This window comes from Chelon labrosus, assembly GCF_963514085.1.
Source record: "Chelon labrosus genome assembly, chromosome: 24".
Taxonomy (NCBI): Eukaryota; Metazoa; Chordata; class Actinopteri; order Mugiliformes; family Mugilidae; genus Chelon; species Chelon labrosus.
This window is the reverse complement of record NC_140357.1, coordinates 9,856,342-9,875,103: the sequence shown is the minus strand read 5'-3', so window position 1 is coordinate 9,875,103 and position 18,762 is coordinate 9,856,342. Positions and strand designations below refer to the sequence as shown.

At 47.5% G+C, this 18,762-nt stretch overlaps 1 protein-coding gene across 1 annotated transcript in view; it reads right to left on the bottom strand.

Moving 5' to 3' along the window:
* The window catches only part of LOC311509077 (FERM, ARHGEF and pleckstrin domain-containing protein 1-like), a 40,913-nt gene that overhangs the window by 11,485 nt on the left and 10,666 nt on the right, over positions 1-18,762 (bottom strand). Inside the window, exons 3-13 of the mRNA XM_084574125.1 lie at positions 9,043-9,147; positions 7,526-7,568; positions 7,186-7,264; positions 5,407-5,504; positions 4,308-4,422; positions 2,818-2,965; positions 2,048-2,143; positions 1,805-1,971; positions 1,659-1,727; positions 1,470-1,545; positions 1,165-1,363 (exon numbers count right to left, since the gene is read on the bottom strand). Coding sequence (XP_084430251.1) covers positions 1,165-1,363; positions 1,470-1,545; positions 1,659-1,727; positions 1,805-1,971; positions 2,048-2,143; positions 2,818-2,965; positions 4,308-4,422; positions 5,407-5,504; positions 7,186-7,264; positions 7,526-7,568; positions 9,043-9,147 — 1,195 coding nt within the window. The remainder of the gene's footprint in view (positions 1-1,164; positions 1,364-1,469; positions 1,546-1,658; positions 1,728-1,804; positions 1,972-2,047; positions 2,144-2,817; positions 2,966-4,307; positions 4,423-5,406; positions 5,505-7,185; positions 7,265-7,525; positions 7,569-9,042; positions 9,148-18,762) is intronic.

Below are 18,762 nucleotides of genomic sequence, written 5' to 3'. Positions count from 1 at the left end.
ACTTGCTGCGAGGCAGCGGGGACGAGTGCACGCCGTTCGAGTTGACCGAATTCATGGAGCTCACGGCGGCCGGGTTGCCGTACATCAGCGGATGGCTGTACGCGCTGCTCCCGGTGTCCGACTCGGTGTCGCTGGTGTCGGAGCCGCTGCTGGTCGAGCCGTCGATCATTTGGACGGGCTGGTTCGCGTTGTTGTCGTTGTGCCCGGGTTTGCCCTGACGGCCGAACAAACGCTGCACCGTGTTGGACCGGGCCTGACCTGGAACTATGAGGTTCCCGTGATTGCCGTTAGTTATGATCATCCTCCGCTCGACTGGGGCGGAGCAAGGGGTTTGGATGTGCAAACCGGAGCGGTGAGGGTCGCGGTGGTGGTTGGGGGTGGAGGTGAGCTGGCTAAGAATGAACGGGTCGGTATCGGATCGGTTCCTCATGTTGTTGTTGTTGTACGGTTTGGCAAAATGCGGCGGAGTGCGGTTGGAGGTGATCGGGGAGTAGCTGCCGTAGTGGTTCGGCGGGTGGGATGACGGCGGGGCAGTTGGGGTTTCTACTTGGACCGCTCCGGGACGTTTACTGAAATAATGCCCGCCGTCGTCCCAGCGCGGGGGTGAGCGCGGCTGACCGTGGCCGTTTGTCATCTCAGCGTGGCTGAGGGAGCTCGTGCGATGGTGGAAGCTGCTGATCACCGGGCTGGAGCACTGACTGCGAGTCCCGGTCCCTAGCGGCCGAACTATCGCTGCGCCTCGCTTGTCTCGACCCTGAAAGATTTCATCCAGCAGCGTGCTGTGGAGCGGGAGGCGGCTATGGAAGGAGCCTCCATTTGATAAAATCTCCTCATCCGTCAGCTCCTGACTAAACTTGTTAGACACTGAGGACTGATCTACAGCGTTTCTGTTACCCAGCGCGCCCTGCTGCATGAGACCCTGGTGATTGGTGTGGTAGAAACCATTTACAACCCCAAACAGACGCCCTGCTTGCCCCCCGTTGATACCACCGCCGTCCCCGCGCCTATCATACGCGCAAGGCTCATCCTCATTGCCGTCTTTTGCATTGCCGTGGCCCCTGGTTGCCCTGTTGCTCTTTGTCACATCACATTCACTGTCAATGTCGCTGCAGTCTATGTAAGGAATAGAAGAGCTGCTGCCTTTGTTTGCCCTGCAGGATGGACCTGGGTTGAGGAGCTGCTGGTCCGCCGCCGATCCCGCGACGCTGTGGTTCTGACGGGGCTGAGCCGGGGGGTCCGGGTCGTGGAAACCGTTGGAGGGTTGGTGCGAGAGCGCCGGCAGCTCCTCGGAACCGTTGGAGTCGGCGTTGTGGCCCAGTCTGGCTGAGTCGGGCTGGTCTGCTAACGGGAATGAGGTGGCACTCTGTGAAAGAAGAAGAAGACTGAATTGCTGACCCCAGAAAGCCGCAAAGACCTTATAAATACAATTAAAGCCGCAAGAAAAATGCAAGAGCTTGAGTGCGTTTTACCTCTTTTGGCACTTGCGATCTGAAGGAGGACGAGTGAGGAGACACGCCGCTGTTGGACAGTATCTTACTGTGCTTCCTGAAAAGAGGAGAGGGCACACATGAGGTCAAACCACGTGCAACTGATCAGCAAAACCGAGAAATCCGATTACTGTTTGGAGCCCGTTGACAGTGTCACATGCAACGCTTCACCTTTCAAACGGAACTCTCTTGACCTCCGAGTCTTTCACGTAATCGATGATCTGCTTCTGGGTTCGACCGCTGCAACCAGAAGATGGATAAAACATCAGAACTCAGAAAACGAAACAAAAACGAATCTCTTTCTTGCTTCCACACACCTGAACCGGAAGGAGGACCCTCTCGTGAAGAGGATGGGCTTGGGTTTGGGCTTGGGCTCCTCGAAGAGGCGGAAGAAGGCGTGATACTCGACGCAGATCTTCCAGAAGACCTTGCAGCAGTCCCGGCTGGCCATGGCGAACTCCAGCGTGTCATGATGGGCGTTTTGCTGGAAGGCGCAGGAGGCGGACGTTAGACACAAGGACGGAAAGGGAAAAGGGGCGAGGGGAGGAACGTGGACTTACACTGGGGTCGGCCCTCAGCTTGATGAGGAACCTTTTGCGTTTGAAGCTGAGCTTGCGGATCTTGGACCAGTTAAAGGCGTTAATTCTTGTGTAGCCCTGAATATGGAAGAAGAAGAAGACGACGTGTTATAATTTCTAGTAAGAAGACTAAAGCACATCTGTAAAAAAAGCAGCATTCAGTACATTCTGCCCTACATGAGAGATTCTTGAGCTGGGTGGAGGCTTCCCACAAAACCTCATGAATCAATTAACCAAGTCGTCGCATCAGCTGAAATTTTAAAGATCCCAGCGCTTTTTAAATAAATCAGAAAAGGCGCAGACTGGACTTAATTAGAGTCAAGTCTGGTGTAAAGATGGCGCATCTCGTGCTTGGCTTTCAAACATACCGGACAAAGCATGACAGGAACACATGCTCTTGCTAAAACCGCTGAAGCTGTGCTGCAGCAGCTGGATTTAAAAGGATCGGTGGCCTTGTCTCGGTTTAGTTTTTAAGGAATTTAAAGCTCACGTCAGGTTGCCTGAACCGACTTGTAAAGGCCTCTGGATCAACCCACGTTTTTTGCGTCACACTTGAAGAATGTCAGGTATGTGGGAAGTCAGAGACACGTATTGACGCTCATGACTTTTATAGAGGTTTTCTTAATATTTCACCCTTATTTAGGCTTTATAAATATCTTAGATTGGTGATTTCTTCCCTGAAACTTCCCTGAATCTGTGCTGCAGATGTAAATCTTTGCTAAGTCAAAGGCTCCAGTTATTTAAGGTTTTACCTGGAAGACAAGAACGCCAGTGTGCGCCACGGCCAGGCTGAGCTTCGTCCCCTCTCTGTCCTTCGCCGGGTGCAGGCGGACGCCGTACATCTCCAGCCGCCGGGCGATTTCCAGCAGCTGGTAGTCCGACTCGGCCGGAGTCTGCCCGCTGAAATCAAGCGGCAGCTTATTTCTCCAGAGGGAAGCAACACAACATCCATCTCGGCTTCTTGTTTTAATTGTCTACGGTGGCTGTTCCTATGGTAACGCCCTCTCCAGGATGATTATCAACCAGCGTTTGGAAAGTGTGAGTTCTCGGTTTTATTACGGATTTACTGTTGAAGGTCGAAACATCAGCTGATCTTAAGAACACACGCCACCGGATCAGATTGCGGAAAGAAATCGGCCACAAAAGAAGAAGTTTGTTTCCTCGCAAAATCCGAAAATAGTTTCCTGTTTCCTGTATAAGCTGGTGAATTAGCCACTTCCTTCCTGCGTCGGCTGAGGGGAGCCCAGAGAGAAGAGGAGGAGGGAGGGAGGTTTCACAGCGCCCAGTGTGAACGTGATGAATAATCAACAAGTTAGTGGTTTTGGTTTTTAAGCTGTGGGTTTTTTACAGCTTTATGTCTGCAGCCAATAAGGAAGTAAACGCTCCTGATATCATTTCTATGAGAAGTGAGAGGTGTGTGCTTGTACATGTGTGGTCCCTGGGGCACGGAGGGAGTGCCAGCTGTTGTGTTTGGTTTGCAGATAGCCACCTCTGCAGGGAAGAGATTTAGAAGTGTGTGTGTGTGTGTGTGGTAGTACATTAGTTGTGGTTGAAGAGATAAACCGTACTTCTGGGTTGGGTATAATTGTGTAAAGGGCGTGTGTTTGTGAGCGGTGCATTTGAATAAACAGATAAATATCTCAGCGTTTTTTTTTTTTTAGATTTACCGCGGCAGTACGAGCGCGTGTTTACATGGGAAACAATCTCTCCTGACACCTCTGAGCTACCGCCGCCGCTACACTGACCGCCACTGAAGCTCAGCTCGCTGGTGTTTTCCCAGCAAGGCTAATCTCCACCAGCTATTTCCAGGTAAACAGAGCAGAGCTTGCATCGCGTTTAGAATAACCTGAAACCTTCCCGATGTTACTTCGGTGTGTTTATGTGGCAACAACATGGATTTGCATGATAATAAAGAGCAAACTCACGCATATCAATCATAAAAAACATCTGTATTTGCTCTAATGTTGTGGTTGGATATTGCCACGCAGCCTGCAAGTGACACAAGTGCAATATTTGGCAAATCTGGGTTAAAGTTACTTGTGTAACCCCGGTTTCTGTGAGTACGACGACTCAACAAGTTGCGAACCAAACTTATTTAAACAAAAGAGTTTAAATTGACGTTTTATTCTTAAAACACGAGCGATTATTCAACTTTCTGTGTCATTTTATGTGCATTTTCACAAACAACGCACTTGTGCAAGAAGTAAATGTGACTTCTGCGTGCAGTAGACAAAAAACTCACACATGCTTGCGGTGGCAGTCGGTGATCTTGTCTCTGATGGCGTCCTGGTCGGGCAGGTACTTATTGTGGAGGAGGTGCTGCCAGCTCTGGGTCTCGTCGAAGTCTCCAATCTCGGCTGTTGGAGGGGAGGGGAAATTAATATTTAGCTGGAGTGAAAATGGAGATGATGAACGTGGGGTTTCTTTAAAAAAAAAAAATAAAAAATCCATCCCTCGTCTGCTCTATTGCGGATGACATGAAGTGTGCTGATGCGTGTGTCTCCATCTGTTCAACGCCAGCAATAATAACACTGTACCACCCCGCAGGTGCACACACGGGCTCGGCGCTGGCAGTTGCCATGACAACCAAGATATCCCCCTCGGCATGCCGCGCCGCAGACGCCGCCGTATCTGTTTACGCCGCATCCTGCATCTACATTCAGGGAGGGCGTCTGCACAGTTAGGAAATACTAGTGGAATAAGATGATTTAAATGTGAGGGATTACTGCGGCTCGGTGCATGAACCGGGATCATGGCCCCATGCTGGCGAGCATCTGCCCTCTGAAGTGAGCTGAGGCAGTTAGATCCTCTTAGAGAGGCTACGTTTATTAAATATTTGACATTTATTGAGTAAGAAGTCGACGGAATTGGATTAAACGCGAAGCTTTGGGTGGCGACACACCACCCAAAGGTGACGCAACGTCGCTCGCTTCGCAGAGGTGTTTCGAGAGATGGCTTTTTAATTGAAAAATATGCGTCCGTTACGGCTTTATTCAGACATTTACTGAAAGTCGCAGCGCCCTTCTGTCTGGCATTTGTCTCCTGGTACATGAAAGGAAGAACTGATTTTGGAGGCTGATGACAAAAAGGTTATCTGCTGCCATTTAGCTGCAGAAACCTTGATAAAAGACGATCTTATAACGTCTTTAATTTTCTCATACATCTGATAATTCTGCTTTCGAGTCCTATTTAATTAAATTTGCACATGCAGTTTTTTTTTTTACCTGGCACCATGAAAGAAAAACAAATCTCCTCAGCATCCTTTTAACATATTATCTCGTTTTCTAAGTAGATGAAAAGTGAACTTTTGAGGCGGCCGCAATTAAAACTCTTCTACTCACACTGAATGATGTGGGAGACCATGAGAGCGGCGCTGGTGTCGTTGCAGATGAGGCGACCGCAGGCCAGGTCGCGTTTAATCTGCAGCGCAAACAGATACCTAGGGGGAAGGAGAGCGGGGAGAGAGGGAGAGAGGGAGGGAAGGAAAGAAAGAAAGAAATATGGAAGAGGGCACCGGGTTAATGCACGCTCTATGAACTCAGCGGCTCACAATGTTAGCAGCAGATTCCATTAGCGTCAAATCTTTGGCGTCTACTGCGCGTTCACTCGATACCGTGCACGATAAAGGCTTTAGGGTCCTCATTATGGAGCTACTTAAACCACGATGATGAAGGCATGACGGTGCATTTCAGTCAAGAAAAAAAACAGGCTTTTAAACCGTGTGTGTGCGTAAGCTTGATTGCCGCTAATAAAGTTAATGGCTTCTGTGATTATAAAGCTGCACCGATTCAGAGCAAGACACGTCGCCGCCTCTCTCCGTTATGAGGATTATCAGGAATCGCAGCGTTCACAGTGTTTAGAGGGCCAGTGTCCCGTTTCCAAGCCTAATGACAGCTTGACACGTCCACAAAGAAGCCTTTCTTCCGTCCGTCTACATATTTTTAGTCGGCCTGTGCCCACATTACCCATCAAAGGAAACACTGACAACAGTGGCAGTGTGCGAGCCAAACAAAAAGGCTGCGGGCCCACTTCCTGTTTAACGCCGGAGTCAGCTGGCGCACTGTAAGACGATATGAGGTCAGTGGAATAATTGGGAGGCTTGAATGGGAAATATTGTATGGACAGCAGTACTGGGGAGGGTTTTGTGCTGTGAAATTAAAGTTTTAATCCTACATAATTCTGTCAAGGTCGATTTAGTGGCGCAAAACTTTAAAGGTCCACTTTAAAATTTTGATGACTCATCCTGCACTAGTGGGCGTGTACTAATTCCCCTCCTTCACTGACAGCACAGCTGCGGCTTGACCGTGAATGGGCGGAGCCTGCTCAGGCCATCAGAGCTGACCAATCAGATCACACTGAGCTTCTTTTGTTTTTGGGAGAGGGGGGAGGGGCGGCTTTCTTGGCTCCATTCTCAAAGAAAACGCGTAAATATGTGAAATCAAGCCACTGACTCGCGATATTAAGAGAGTTTTTTAAGGCTCTGTGAATTCCCCCCGCTTCCTGCTTGGCTCTTATCTCAAGTGCGTCCATCTGGGCAGCTGAGGGAACCGCGGCATCATGGGAAAATGTGGAAGGTCAGCTCGCTCTCCCGTCCGTGTTTTGATTACAAGACTCGACCGTGGGCGTCCTGAAACGGGTCAGAACGCAAACAGCGGCGAAAGACTAAACAAAACAAAGAGGCAGACAAGATGGCCGCTGATAAGTTGCACTTCACAAAGAAGTAGGTGAAGAGAACAGAGGGAAATTGATGGGAGATAATCTAGGCCATCTGAGATCACACTGAGATTAAAATACGTCTTCTACAGTAGCAGTGATTTTACAAGGAAGCTGCTGGTACGCGCATCGACTTTCAGCTGGTTTAGAAAAAAACAAAGGGTTTCACGAGCCCAGTTCCCAGAGGGCAGACTTGTTTGATGTCGACATAAATGTGTAATAAGTGGTAAGTCTCTGACCAAGAACAACTGAAACTGCAAAACAGTGCAGCGAGGCCTCTGTTTCGTGCTCAGATGCAGATGTAAACCATAAAAGGTCCTGAGAAACACCCAGGCCAGACAGGAAACCGGCACGTCTTTTAATTTGAGATGTTCCTCTTCAGACGGGCGTGGCTTACTGAGACGTACCGAGTCAGCTCCTCCAAGAGCTGTGTGTGGTCAGGAGGGAAGAACTTCACCACGAAACGAAGGATGGTGTTTTTAGGCCCTGGAGGAGGGAAATAATGGGATATGTTACAGGGAAATATCATTTTATGCACTTGTCTCCAACAGATTGACTACAATTCTCAAAAACTGCCTGCAGAGATCCCCAAAGTATAATTTTTTCCAAGCAAGGACCAAAATATACCCAGTCATTTCACAACGTGGTGTCATTTACTGCAATGGCAGAGTCACGCTTGTGAAAAAACCCACAGAAATGCGTTTGAAGGATGAAAGGGAGAAGCGGCGTCGCCCGTGAGCTACTTACGTCTGATCTGCTTCAGCGTCGGCTTCAGCAGATCCAGCCACACCTGTTGGAGGACAGAGAAGGGCTTTGCAGTCATTACAGCGTCTTATAGAATGATACCTGGGGATTTTCTCCTGCCACTCTGCAGCGCTGCTTCTGTGAAAAGCTGAGTTTGTGCAGCAGGAGTTAATTTGTACTGCGGGTGGTAGATAAATGAAAGTAAATGTTGATCCTAAAATGACACATGTGCACATATAGTTGTTAAATTTGCATAATTACCCAACATGCTCTGCACAAATAACTCCAGCTTACACTAACAATTAGCTAACGTTAAGTATGTTGACTAAAACTGTCTTTATTTTCCTTTAACAAATGCAAAATGCCGCATGTTTGACGACATCTGACACCGCTTAAGCCTCCATTAGCATGGAAAATTACTACTTGCAAATGCAACGCCGGCCACTTCCTTAAAAAGCACAATGTGAGTTTTGTGGTAGCGCCGTTTAATTTGACGCCGAGCACATTTAGAGTCTGGGTCATCTGCTGGATGTAAAGCTCCACGTATCTGCGCGTGGGACAGTGTGGTAATTATTTCTCCGCCGTTTTATATAATTTGTTCCATTGCTCCACTTCAAAACAACAGATCTCAGCACCGGAGGCGATGAAACGCACAGTGAGCGCCTGTGTTTTCCGAGCACATTGAGGCGTTTGTACGTATCGACGGAGAAAATGGCTCGGCCCATGTGTGAGCTGCAATAAATTCCTCTTTCTTTCCTCTAATGCAGACTTAAAGGGGAACTACTGTTATGTATAACATGAACCTTATAAAATATAATCGTGTAGTCACCCATACAACTTTTGTGTAATTTGGACTCGTTCGTGAGATATTTAGATCAGCATATATCCATATAGTGGGAGTGAATGGGGCACCGAAACGCAGCCTCTAAATAACACATTATCTGTTGTGGAGTCCCCTGGAGTTACCTGTTATGATAACAGGTAACTCCGGGACTCAAGGGGGAATAACACTAGCGTATCATAACAAAATATTGGTGAAATTAACAAGTATCGCGGCAGATAATGCGTTATTTAGAGGCTGCGTTTCGGTGCCCCATTCACTCCCACTATATGGATATACGCAGATCTAAATATCTCCCGACTGTCTACAAATTACACAAAAGTTACATGGGTGAGTAAATGATCGTATTTTATGCCAGAAATAAGTTCCAGGTTGTAAAAAAACAGTAGTTCCCCTTTAACTCCTTGAAACATGCAGCAACGTCTGGAAAAGAGAACTGAAAACCTGAATCCAGGTGAAAGCCGTCTTCAAATCTACATTAACGTCCATGAAAACGGAGTTCCCCCTTAAACACCGCCTACGCAGCGTGCACCCATGTGATTAAAGTTATCTTGTGGGAAAGGGAGAAGGAAATTGTGGGAGATCTGCCAAGCTGCAGGGAGAAATATGCTCTGAATGCACTGTAAATTCACTCAACGCGATAAATCTGTTTAGTGCAATAAGGCTGTTGGTGTCTTACCGTCATCTTCCGCTGGTCCTGGTACTCCAGTCCAAAGTAGTCTCCCTCTGTCAGGTTGAGATGGACACACACCAGGTCAAACAGCGCTTTGCCAGGTGAACGTTGCTGGAAAAGCAAGAACAGAAATGTAAAAAGTTAATTGGATAGGAATAAAGATGAAGCTAGAAAAACAGCGGCAGAAGAAGAAGCGATTACAAGCCCCTGTGAAATGTCATTTGATTAAACTGCTCAATATTTTCTCTAACGAGCGTCTTCTCACTAACAAGCGGCTGGCCTTTGACTCACACCAGCATCATCATCTGTGTTTGGGCTAATGGATGCAGCTACACCTTTGCTGGGAGTGCGGGGAGTAGCATTGCCGGGGCCCAAAATAGACGCAGGCACGAAAGCAAAACCCAAAATTAGCCCAGAATAATTTCTCCTCGGCAGCTAAGTGGCACCACCCCGTCAGTCTGCAGGGCTGCTGAGAGGTTACAGCGTGCTATTATACGTTTAGAGCCTCTGATGGGGCTCCAGTCGGGTTTAATGTGTAGTTATGGAGGCAACACATTCCTGACAGGCAACAAAAGAAAAAAAAAAAAAGACAGAATTTATTTTGAGGAATTGGCCAAGACACTGACTTTAGTTGGTGACGTTCTTTTGGACACATAAAATAGATGCAGGGTTGCATCCTGCTTAATTCTGCATTTACATCTACTTAATCTTGCGAAAAATCCAAGCAGCAACCTCCAAAGCTAAAAAATTTATAAAATGCCAAAAACTGCAGTTCCTCAAACGGCCACTTGATGGCTTGAGTCAAAAGCGAGTAATTTCTCGTCAACCTCCATTAAATAAAATGTTTAAATTTACTTCAGAAGCATGTTTACAGCTCGGCCCTTGAAGCTAATGTCTTAATTTATGACAACTGCACGGGCGAGAATTTTTTGAAATGTTAGCTAGGATGTTAGCTAGCTTCCAAGATGGCGTCGACCAGCGCCACCATACTGAGCTTCAAAACTGCTCTTCGGAAATCCTTAAGAGACAAAATCCTAATCTTAAAAATGTATTTCCCAAATTATTTGACAATTTATTAAACCATTTGTATACTATTTTTAATTTTGTACTCTTTGGGACTCCGTACTATTAACGCAAACCCGTAAAACAACAAATCATTAGTAGAAATAAGACTGACTGATGCAAGATACAGAAATGTAGGATCATTTTTTTACTTGTGGCGCTTGCTGTAGGTGGAAAAGGAGCAAGGCAGTAAGAAAGGAAGGCAAAAATGGGGGAAGAATCAGAGCAGTGAAGGCCAAGGTGTGAGCCAAGTCTGTCGCCATCTGGCTACCGCATGCGTGCCCGAGTCCAATCTGTCTGCAGGGACACGCCCACAAACCGTACCACCCACCCGAACGCACACAAACATGACAAATCCGGCTGCCGTCGGATATGCATGTCAAATGTGCTTCCACGAGGCTGACTGACAAGACGCCGCCATCACGTGCAAAAGCTATCCTGGATCTCCAGGAGTTTTGGACGGGATCCAGGTCCCGGTAATCTCGGTTTAAAGGCGGGAGAGGAGAGAGGGAGAGAACCTGAGAAGGAGATGGCTTAAAGGACAGGAAAGGAGACAAAGAGGAAATCAAGATAGAAAACCAAGCCTTTCTCTTCTTCGCAGGCTGCAGCCACAAATAGAGGCTCATTCACGTAGCAGTCCAAGCCTTTAAGCCTCATGACTGGCCTGTTTGTCTGCAGCTGGTTGTGTGAAACAGCTACGTGTCCCTTAGCTGCACTATTTTCTCTCTAAAACGCGCCCATTAACAGAACCACAAAATGTCCAACTCCAACAATGCGAGGTCCAAGCCCGGGGACTTGGACGGGACGCGGGAGTTTTATTATGTGACCCAGATAAAAAGAGGCTCAGAGAGGTGCCAAGGCTACGGGGGGAAAATCCTGCACAAAAGGAGGGACGAGGCTGAGCGACAAGAGGAAAAGGAGGTGCAGCAGGTCCTCTTTGTGCAGGAGAATGAAATCTGAATTCCAAGTATGTTTTTTGGGAGGGAAGCAATTTCCTTCAATATCAGCAGACCCTTCTCCAATAACTAAAGAAAGCCTGCGTGTATCCACTGGGGAGATAGGCCGTATCGCGTTCACGTAATGTAACGCACAGGAATGTAGAGGGGAATGCCTCCAGGGGGAGAACGGTGTTGAAATCTTTAAATATATCAATAGCAGTTATAACAACACACGAGCACACGACGAGTCTCCTCGCGGGTTGAAGACGAAACGACTTCCAGGTCGGTTTTGTGAAAGCTGGCGGACAGCAGCGATGATAAAGCGCGAGCTGGATCCCGAACGGACCACTACAGGCGCCGCTTTTTGTTGTTTTTGTTGTAAAAACGACATACAGTAGCTGGGAAAGAGTCCGGGAGTCAGACTTTATGCACACATGCAGCAAAGCAAAGTGTCTAGGATCATTTTTGAACCGTGGGAAAAGTTCACCCAAGTCAAACAGAAGCTTATCTTTTTTTTTTTTGATGTTGTTTGTTTGCTGCAGATTTGCACGGTTTTGCTTTAACTCAACTGTTTCAAATGCAGGAAGAGAAACAGGGAAGTGGGAAAGAGACTCAGCCTCTGGATACTGGAAAAGGAGACTTTTTTTAATACATCTTATCGTCTATGAGAGGTTTGCGTATTAAACTTCTCACTTCTCGCATTTACTGGCATTTTAATGTTTTATCGGTGGATAAAGCCTGGGAGGGTTCACCAAGCTGCCAGTTCTCATGGACTGGTATTGGGAACTGCGTCGGCGCAGGAAATGTCCACCGGGTCGAGGTCAAATATGATATATATAGGTTTTATTTGGAGTGAGACAGTGCAATAAAAATAGGCTTGTTGTCGCTTGTTGAACAGAGAGGGAGGGAGGGAGGGAGGGGATGGATGGCGGAGAAAATCTCCCTGCACATTTCTGAGAGGGCCTAAAAATAGCCGGAGCGCTGAAGGGTTCCAGCTGATCGGAGCAGACGGAGATGCCTTCGCGTCAAATCATTCGGCCCCTTCCATCAACGGGGCTCTCTCAGTCGGCCGCTTACACAAAGCTTTCAACAATGAGAGGTGTTGTCAGGGTTCATGCAGAACTTGACGAAAGCAGAGGTTCCTCAAAGGTGCTGCCCTTCTCTTTCATGATAATTAAAGGGTCGAGCAGAGGGCCGCCGGCGCTCCGGGCTGGAATCTGAACTCCGAGGCCGGCGGCCGTCACCCAAACACGCGAGGCCTCGTGAGGAAAAACAGCTCCAGACAGCACGGAGGAGCAAAACAGCTTGCGAGCAGCGGCGGCGGCAACTGTGACCGTTTCCTCTTTCTGTTTACCTTTCATAAAATGACTCAGGCCTGGCTCTTTTTTTTTTTCTCAGCGCACTAAATCACCGAGAGAAAATGTGTGACACAGCTCTGGATGAAAATACCCACTGCGGTCGGCTGGCAGGTTGATTGCGGCGGCTCACATGCAGATCTGGTTTGCGTTACTGGCGATAAACAAGGAATCAGGCCTCACTCAAGAAGGAAAGACTTATTATTTCTGTCCCTCTCTCCCTCTCTCTCTCTCTTTTTCTTTTTCTGTCTCTGTGTCTTGCATTTCCTTTGGAGTCCTTCCATCACTTGTCTATAGTCCAGTCTCCACTCAGGCCCTTTGCCAATCACCACTTTCCAATAAGCTGTCAGCGTTGCCGGTCTACTCGTCGCCCTGCCAAACGGACTCCCGGCCTCACACACACTTCCTCTGCTACTTTCGCTTCTTTTAAACCGAGACTTCTCTAAACAGTGAACGAAAATGTTTCTCCAGAGACATATTTTACCCCAACTGTTATTACATCTATCCTCTTTCTTTCTTTCTTTCTTTATTCAGCTGCTTTCTAACGTCCCGCGGCCCTCGCCATCTGCCGCGGTGAGCCGAAAGTTCACGGAGAGTCCCACGAAACACGCCCCCACCTCTTGCAAAAAAAAAATAAAAAACTACCCGGGCATGTATTATTGCGCACGTGTTTCGAAACAAATGAAAAAGTCTCTGAGCTTTTTTATGAGGTACTTCTGTCTCTCTCTTCTCGTCCTGGTCCTGGTCTACGGAGGTAATGTCGGCAGGGATGGAAACCAGATGGGTGAGACTGATGATAAGAACTCTCCACGGGGGGAAAGACACGAGAAGGAAAAAAGAGAACACCTCAAAGCTGTTCAGTTTCTTCCTACGGTCTCCTGCTATGATTTCCAAAATGTAGAAATCCTGGAAAAAGTGGCAAAAACTCTGCAGAGGCAGAACCGGGGGACTCGTTTCTGACTGTGAGGTGTAATTCAAGCTGTAAACCTGAGCATGTTTTCTTTCTCTCTTCATGGTCAGCCTTATCACGATACTCTGAGGGCTTCATACCAGAGGACATGCCGCGTCCTGCTGCTAAACTGCACGTCAGCGGACCGAAAAATCAACAGAGGAGGCGCAGCTCGAGTTGCAGAGTCACCGCTAGCACTTGCAAGCGGCGGCACAATAACACGGATTTATTCCACGCATGTGATGTGAAAAAGGAGCGCCCGCGTAGAAATCTGGGTTTAGCGGCGCTCAGAGTGCTCCGGCTTCAGGATTGATTGTACCGCCTGAGGCCCTGAGTAATGAGAAGAGGGATCAGAAAGGGCCCCCGCTGTTGTTCCTCACCCCGCTGAGCGCTGTACGCCACTTATGTGTTTTCCCCCGACTGAAGGCGGACTTTTATGGCGGATGGGTGGTTAGCGGCGCTTGTTGCCACAGAGCCCGTTAGCCTTTATGTGTGTACACCGATATGCCACGAAATTGGAAACCGGTGGATGCTACTGATACATACCACCACCTGAATATTGGCGTCCATTTAACCATGGTGGGAGCTTTCAATGGTGGACAGTAGAGGTCCACTGGCCAATTTCTGCCCTGTCACAGATTCACCACTTTTCCTTCCTTGGACCACTTTTCTGACAGGTGCTGACCTTGTTGGAGTCGCTCAAATCCCTCCACTTGTCAATTTCAACCAACATTGTTCACCTTCATAATATTATGGCGTATCGGTGCAGATATCTTATACACAGGTGCGGTAACCGCTTTTAAACTTGACAAAAACTCAACCTGGGATCAAAATGTTCAACATCTAATAATATGATGCAATGCAGATGCGCATTATGGATAAAAGAATCACGTTTAAAGTCGGGATGCACCGAAAATTGATGCGGTTGTTGCTTGCGTGTGTTGTTTCGGCGATAAAAGTCTGAAGATTTTTGGCCGAAAACCGAAAATGCCGAAATTTATCGCCGAAACAACAAGGATGTTGTGATGATGCAAGCAACAACCGCAGAAATTTTCGGCTGAAAATGGCCCAAAAGTGCATTTTCGGTTTTTCAGCCAAAAAATTTTTGGTGCATCCGTAGTTTTGGCGATAAAAGTCTGCAAATTTTTGGCTGAAACAACGCGGACGAAACAACACGGCCAAAACAAGGATGTTGTGATGATGCAAGCAACAACCACAGCAATTTTCGGCTGAAAATGGCCCAAAAGTGCATTTTTGGTTTTTTGGCCAAAAATTTTCAGTGCATCCATAGTTTCGGCGATAAAAGTCTGAAAATTTTTTGGCCGAAAACTGAAAATGCCGAAATTTATCGCCGAAACAAGGATGTTGTGATGATGCAAGCAGCAACCGCAGCAATTTTCGCAGGAAAAATGGCCCAAAAGTGCATTTTCGTTTTTTTCGGCCAAAAATTTTCACCGCATCCCTAGTTTAAAGTCAAACAAACGCGGTTAAATCAACATTACGACAATTCATGTTCTACTAAGACGTCAGCTCTAGCGACTAATTCATCCACAGCTTGCACATCGTTTCTGCCCCCGATCCACAGAAGCAGATAAATATCTAAAATCCATCTGTTTTAGATTTGCAGTATCCGTGCGGCGTTCAGTGTCAGCCCAGGGCTAAGGAACGTCGCCGGCCAGAACGGTATCATTTCCCCACAATAGAAAGAATAAAAAAAAAAGAAGAAGAGGAGGAGGAGGAGGACAGCTGGGAGAGGCTTCCTCCCTCCTCGACTGTCCACCAATCACGGATTAGGTTAAACGGCTTAACCTAGTGGCGTCAAGGACGTCAAAGCCAGTTCCTCAACAACGCCAGAAGGGAAAGGCACATATGCTTAACTGTTAAATGTACAGCAAATACCTGCCGGCAGCATGAGGCTGCAAGGCACTGTGGGAAATCAAACCCGGCGACACCCCACATGAGGGGGCTGGGGGGGGGGGGGGCATCCACGCTTGCCTCTTTGTGCAAGCGTGGATGTCACGGCTCACGGCACACTAGAGGGAGACAATTAAATTGAACAGCGGAGGGGAATACATGACAATGATGTACCAGTTAAAAAAAAAAAAAAAAAAAAGCAATTAGCGTCTCGTGTAGGGTGGCGCCGAATTCGCTTGTACAGCGCCTCGTGGAATAATAAGAGCTGTAAATCTTTGTTTCCTACGATTTCTCCATCGGGAAACGATCCTCTAAACACTACGGGCTTTTATCCAAAGTGTCTTGCAGCTCTTAGGAGCAGACTTTAAGGTAACAAAGCAGTCTCTAGCGGCAGTTTGGCTTTGAAAGAGCGGATTTATGCTTCCAAAAGTTTGCGTCAAAACCCGAAATCACCGTTGATACGAGAGGCCTTTTTAAAAGCTCACCCCGTTTAACCTCGCTGCGAAAACAAGGAGAAAAAAAAAAGAAGAAAAAACGCATTTAAAAGCAAGTCACAGATGCTTAAGCTTGGCATGCGTTCTTGTTTGTGTGTGGGTCCATGCACGGGTGATTTATAAAGTATTAAGAGGGTGTGGAAAACCTGATGGAATAACAGGGCTCGCCGTAAACATGAGGGGAGATTTAGCAGAAGAACGGCGAACACGTTTGACAAAGAGCCTGAGAAAAAAGAAGGAAAAGAGACGGATAATAAAGGTGGAGAGAAGGTGAAACTTCTTTTCCACCCCCCCCTTCCACCTACACATCACATTTCGGGCCACATTCCTCCGCCGGTTTCTCGGAGAAACAAGCGGCTGGAGACTCGACAGGCGCACAGCAGGGGAGACGCCATTGAATTCCACCGAGGCTTCTGGGAAGCGTCCAAACGGGAGACGAGGGGGGGGGGGGGGGGGGGGGGGGGCGAGGACGGAGATTAAAAAAAAAAAAACACTTCACCTATTCACACACAACATCCAAAGAGGAGTGAAGTTCCAGGGCCTGGTCCAGATCTGCGACAGAGATTGAGCAAGGCAGTTCCATGGTCAACACTCGGCAAAGGGAGGAAAACTCATTTAGGATATTGGAGCTGACAGTTTGGGCTTAAGCTGCAGGATAAAGTCTTAGCATGGCAGACTTTCATGCTGAGGAATAGCTTAGCAAGTGTACGTGTGAGCTTTTAGACGGTAATGCAACCTCGGTTAGAGACTTAAACGGATATTTAACGTGATAAACGGGCACAAGATTTGATTCCACTGGTGTTAATGTACAGATTCGCCAATAGAACTACCGGGAAGTGAAGACGCTGCTTCACTTCACCTGTCTCTGGACCGAAACCAGTACAAACACTTGCGCTAAATGAAATAACTCTTCATAGTCGTTACATAGACTGTATATAAATATGGACTATGCGTCCCCACTTCTTTGCATTGGCCAAACTTCACGCCACTTTCCTGGGGATACCGCTAGCGCCATCTTGCGACTTTGGAGCCAGAGTCTGATCAGCGCGATCCAAGAGTGGAGTCATGCGAAGCCGTGATATCGATGCCCCGCCCACACTTCCTCCAGACGAATTCGCATTTTCGTTTAATTAACACTGCGCTCTGCTCTACCTCCACCAGTTTATAAGGAAATACACGTTATTATTAGCCTGGCTGACGCGACTGCACATCTCAATGAGATGCTGGTCTGGAAACTACGTGTTTATTTTCTCGTATTTGAGGCTTGGTTTTACAAATGCCTAGAGCCGTTTATTGGGCGCTACGAATGTCTATCAAATGCGCCTGGTAATTCCCATGCTGCCTTGCGCGCGATTCATAGCCAAAGCCTGTTGGTAGCAGAGCAGCAAACACATCCTTCTTGGCAATGAAGTCTTTCAACGCCAAACGTTGCTCTTTTTTTAAAATAAACTTGCGTTCTAAGCTACTTAAAACACTGTCTAAGGCTGCATCGAACGGTAACGTTAGGTCCGCTGCCATGTTGGATTAACACACTACAAGCTTCGGTGTCGCGCATAGACGTCGTCATCGTCTTGCTGCCCCCCCCCCCGTTCTGTGATTGGTTCCCTATCTCAGGAGAAAATATGGGCGATGGTTTCCAGACTGCTTTTGCAGCGAGAATGAAATCGCGCGCAAACCAGTATGGGAACACCCAGGTTACGTTATTATTTATTTTACTTTTTAAAACTCTCATGGTCCCTCTTTACGGAGCAGTTGCCATGGCAACTGGTGGTCATGATGTCACATCCTGTTTCTTTGGCGTCAAATAACTAGCTAAAACAAAACTTATCCAAAAAATTGACACTTGGAACATGCATCGACGTGTATTTAAGTGTTTTAGTTTGGCCCAAGTCCCATCCGCTAACATGGAGGAGGCGGAGCTTATGACCTATACTGCAGCCAGCCACCAGGGGGAGCTCTACTTGCTTTGGCTTCACTTTAGAGGAGCAGTTCCGCCGCCCATCTTTATACTGTCTATGAGTCATCATTCAAAAGGGGAAACAGGGAGAGTAACTATTAGCTTGGAGGCCAGGAAGCTATGAATTGTGTATGTTCACATCAGAAGCCGCACGTCCTGAATAGCTGCCGACACAGGTCCGACTGGTGCCAACCGTGCGGGACACGCCTCGGAAACCAGGGCCAGACACGGTGGCAAGCGGCCAACTTTTGGCTTATTTGATTTTCCGCAGAAATCAAACCCTCCTTCCTCAACAGAGAAATAACTTCATCACCTCACAATCCCCAACTCTTATCAAGTGAGGATTCGTCATGTGATGTTCCAGCTCTGCCTCACATGAACCAACGAGAACGTCACATGTCAAGCCTCGCAACCAGGGTGATCTGATTAAACTAGACGTCTCCATCCAGCAGCAACATGCATCTATGTATTGTACTATTCTGTTAAGAGGATAACCTCATCCAGATTTCAAATGCAACACAAGGTCCAAATTAGCTGTGGCTCCCCTCCAGAGCGTCTGATGGTGGCGATGATGAGGATGATGATGGTAAAAGCATTTGTCTCACAGCTGATGTTAATACTGAGGTATCCCTCCTGCCAAACTGGAAGCTGACATATTACTACAGCATGTCAAACAACTACAAGTACAACAACTGCCATCAAATATAGGATGTACTTAAAGAGTAAAAAGGGCCGTGTAAACTTGTAAAAGTGTCACCACAAGCCCACCTCAACGAGCTACTGCACGCTGCTCCAGACAAATACTTGTAATCCGCAAAAGCTACCGGATTGATGGTGTGGTTTTGTGCAGCGCGGAGGAAGCAGGGGTACAGTCATTACCCTAAATGGGGCCCAGCGCTTCCACTCTTGGCTTGACTAGCCTCTTCACTCTGGACCTCGTTCGCTGCAATTACAAAAAAAAAAAAAAAGGGATACCATCTGCAGCCAAGCAGAGCTAACAGTGTTTGCTCATTCACTGGCTGTCTGCGTAATGTAAAAGGCTTCTGTGGGAGACGGA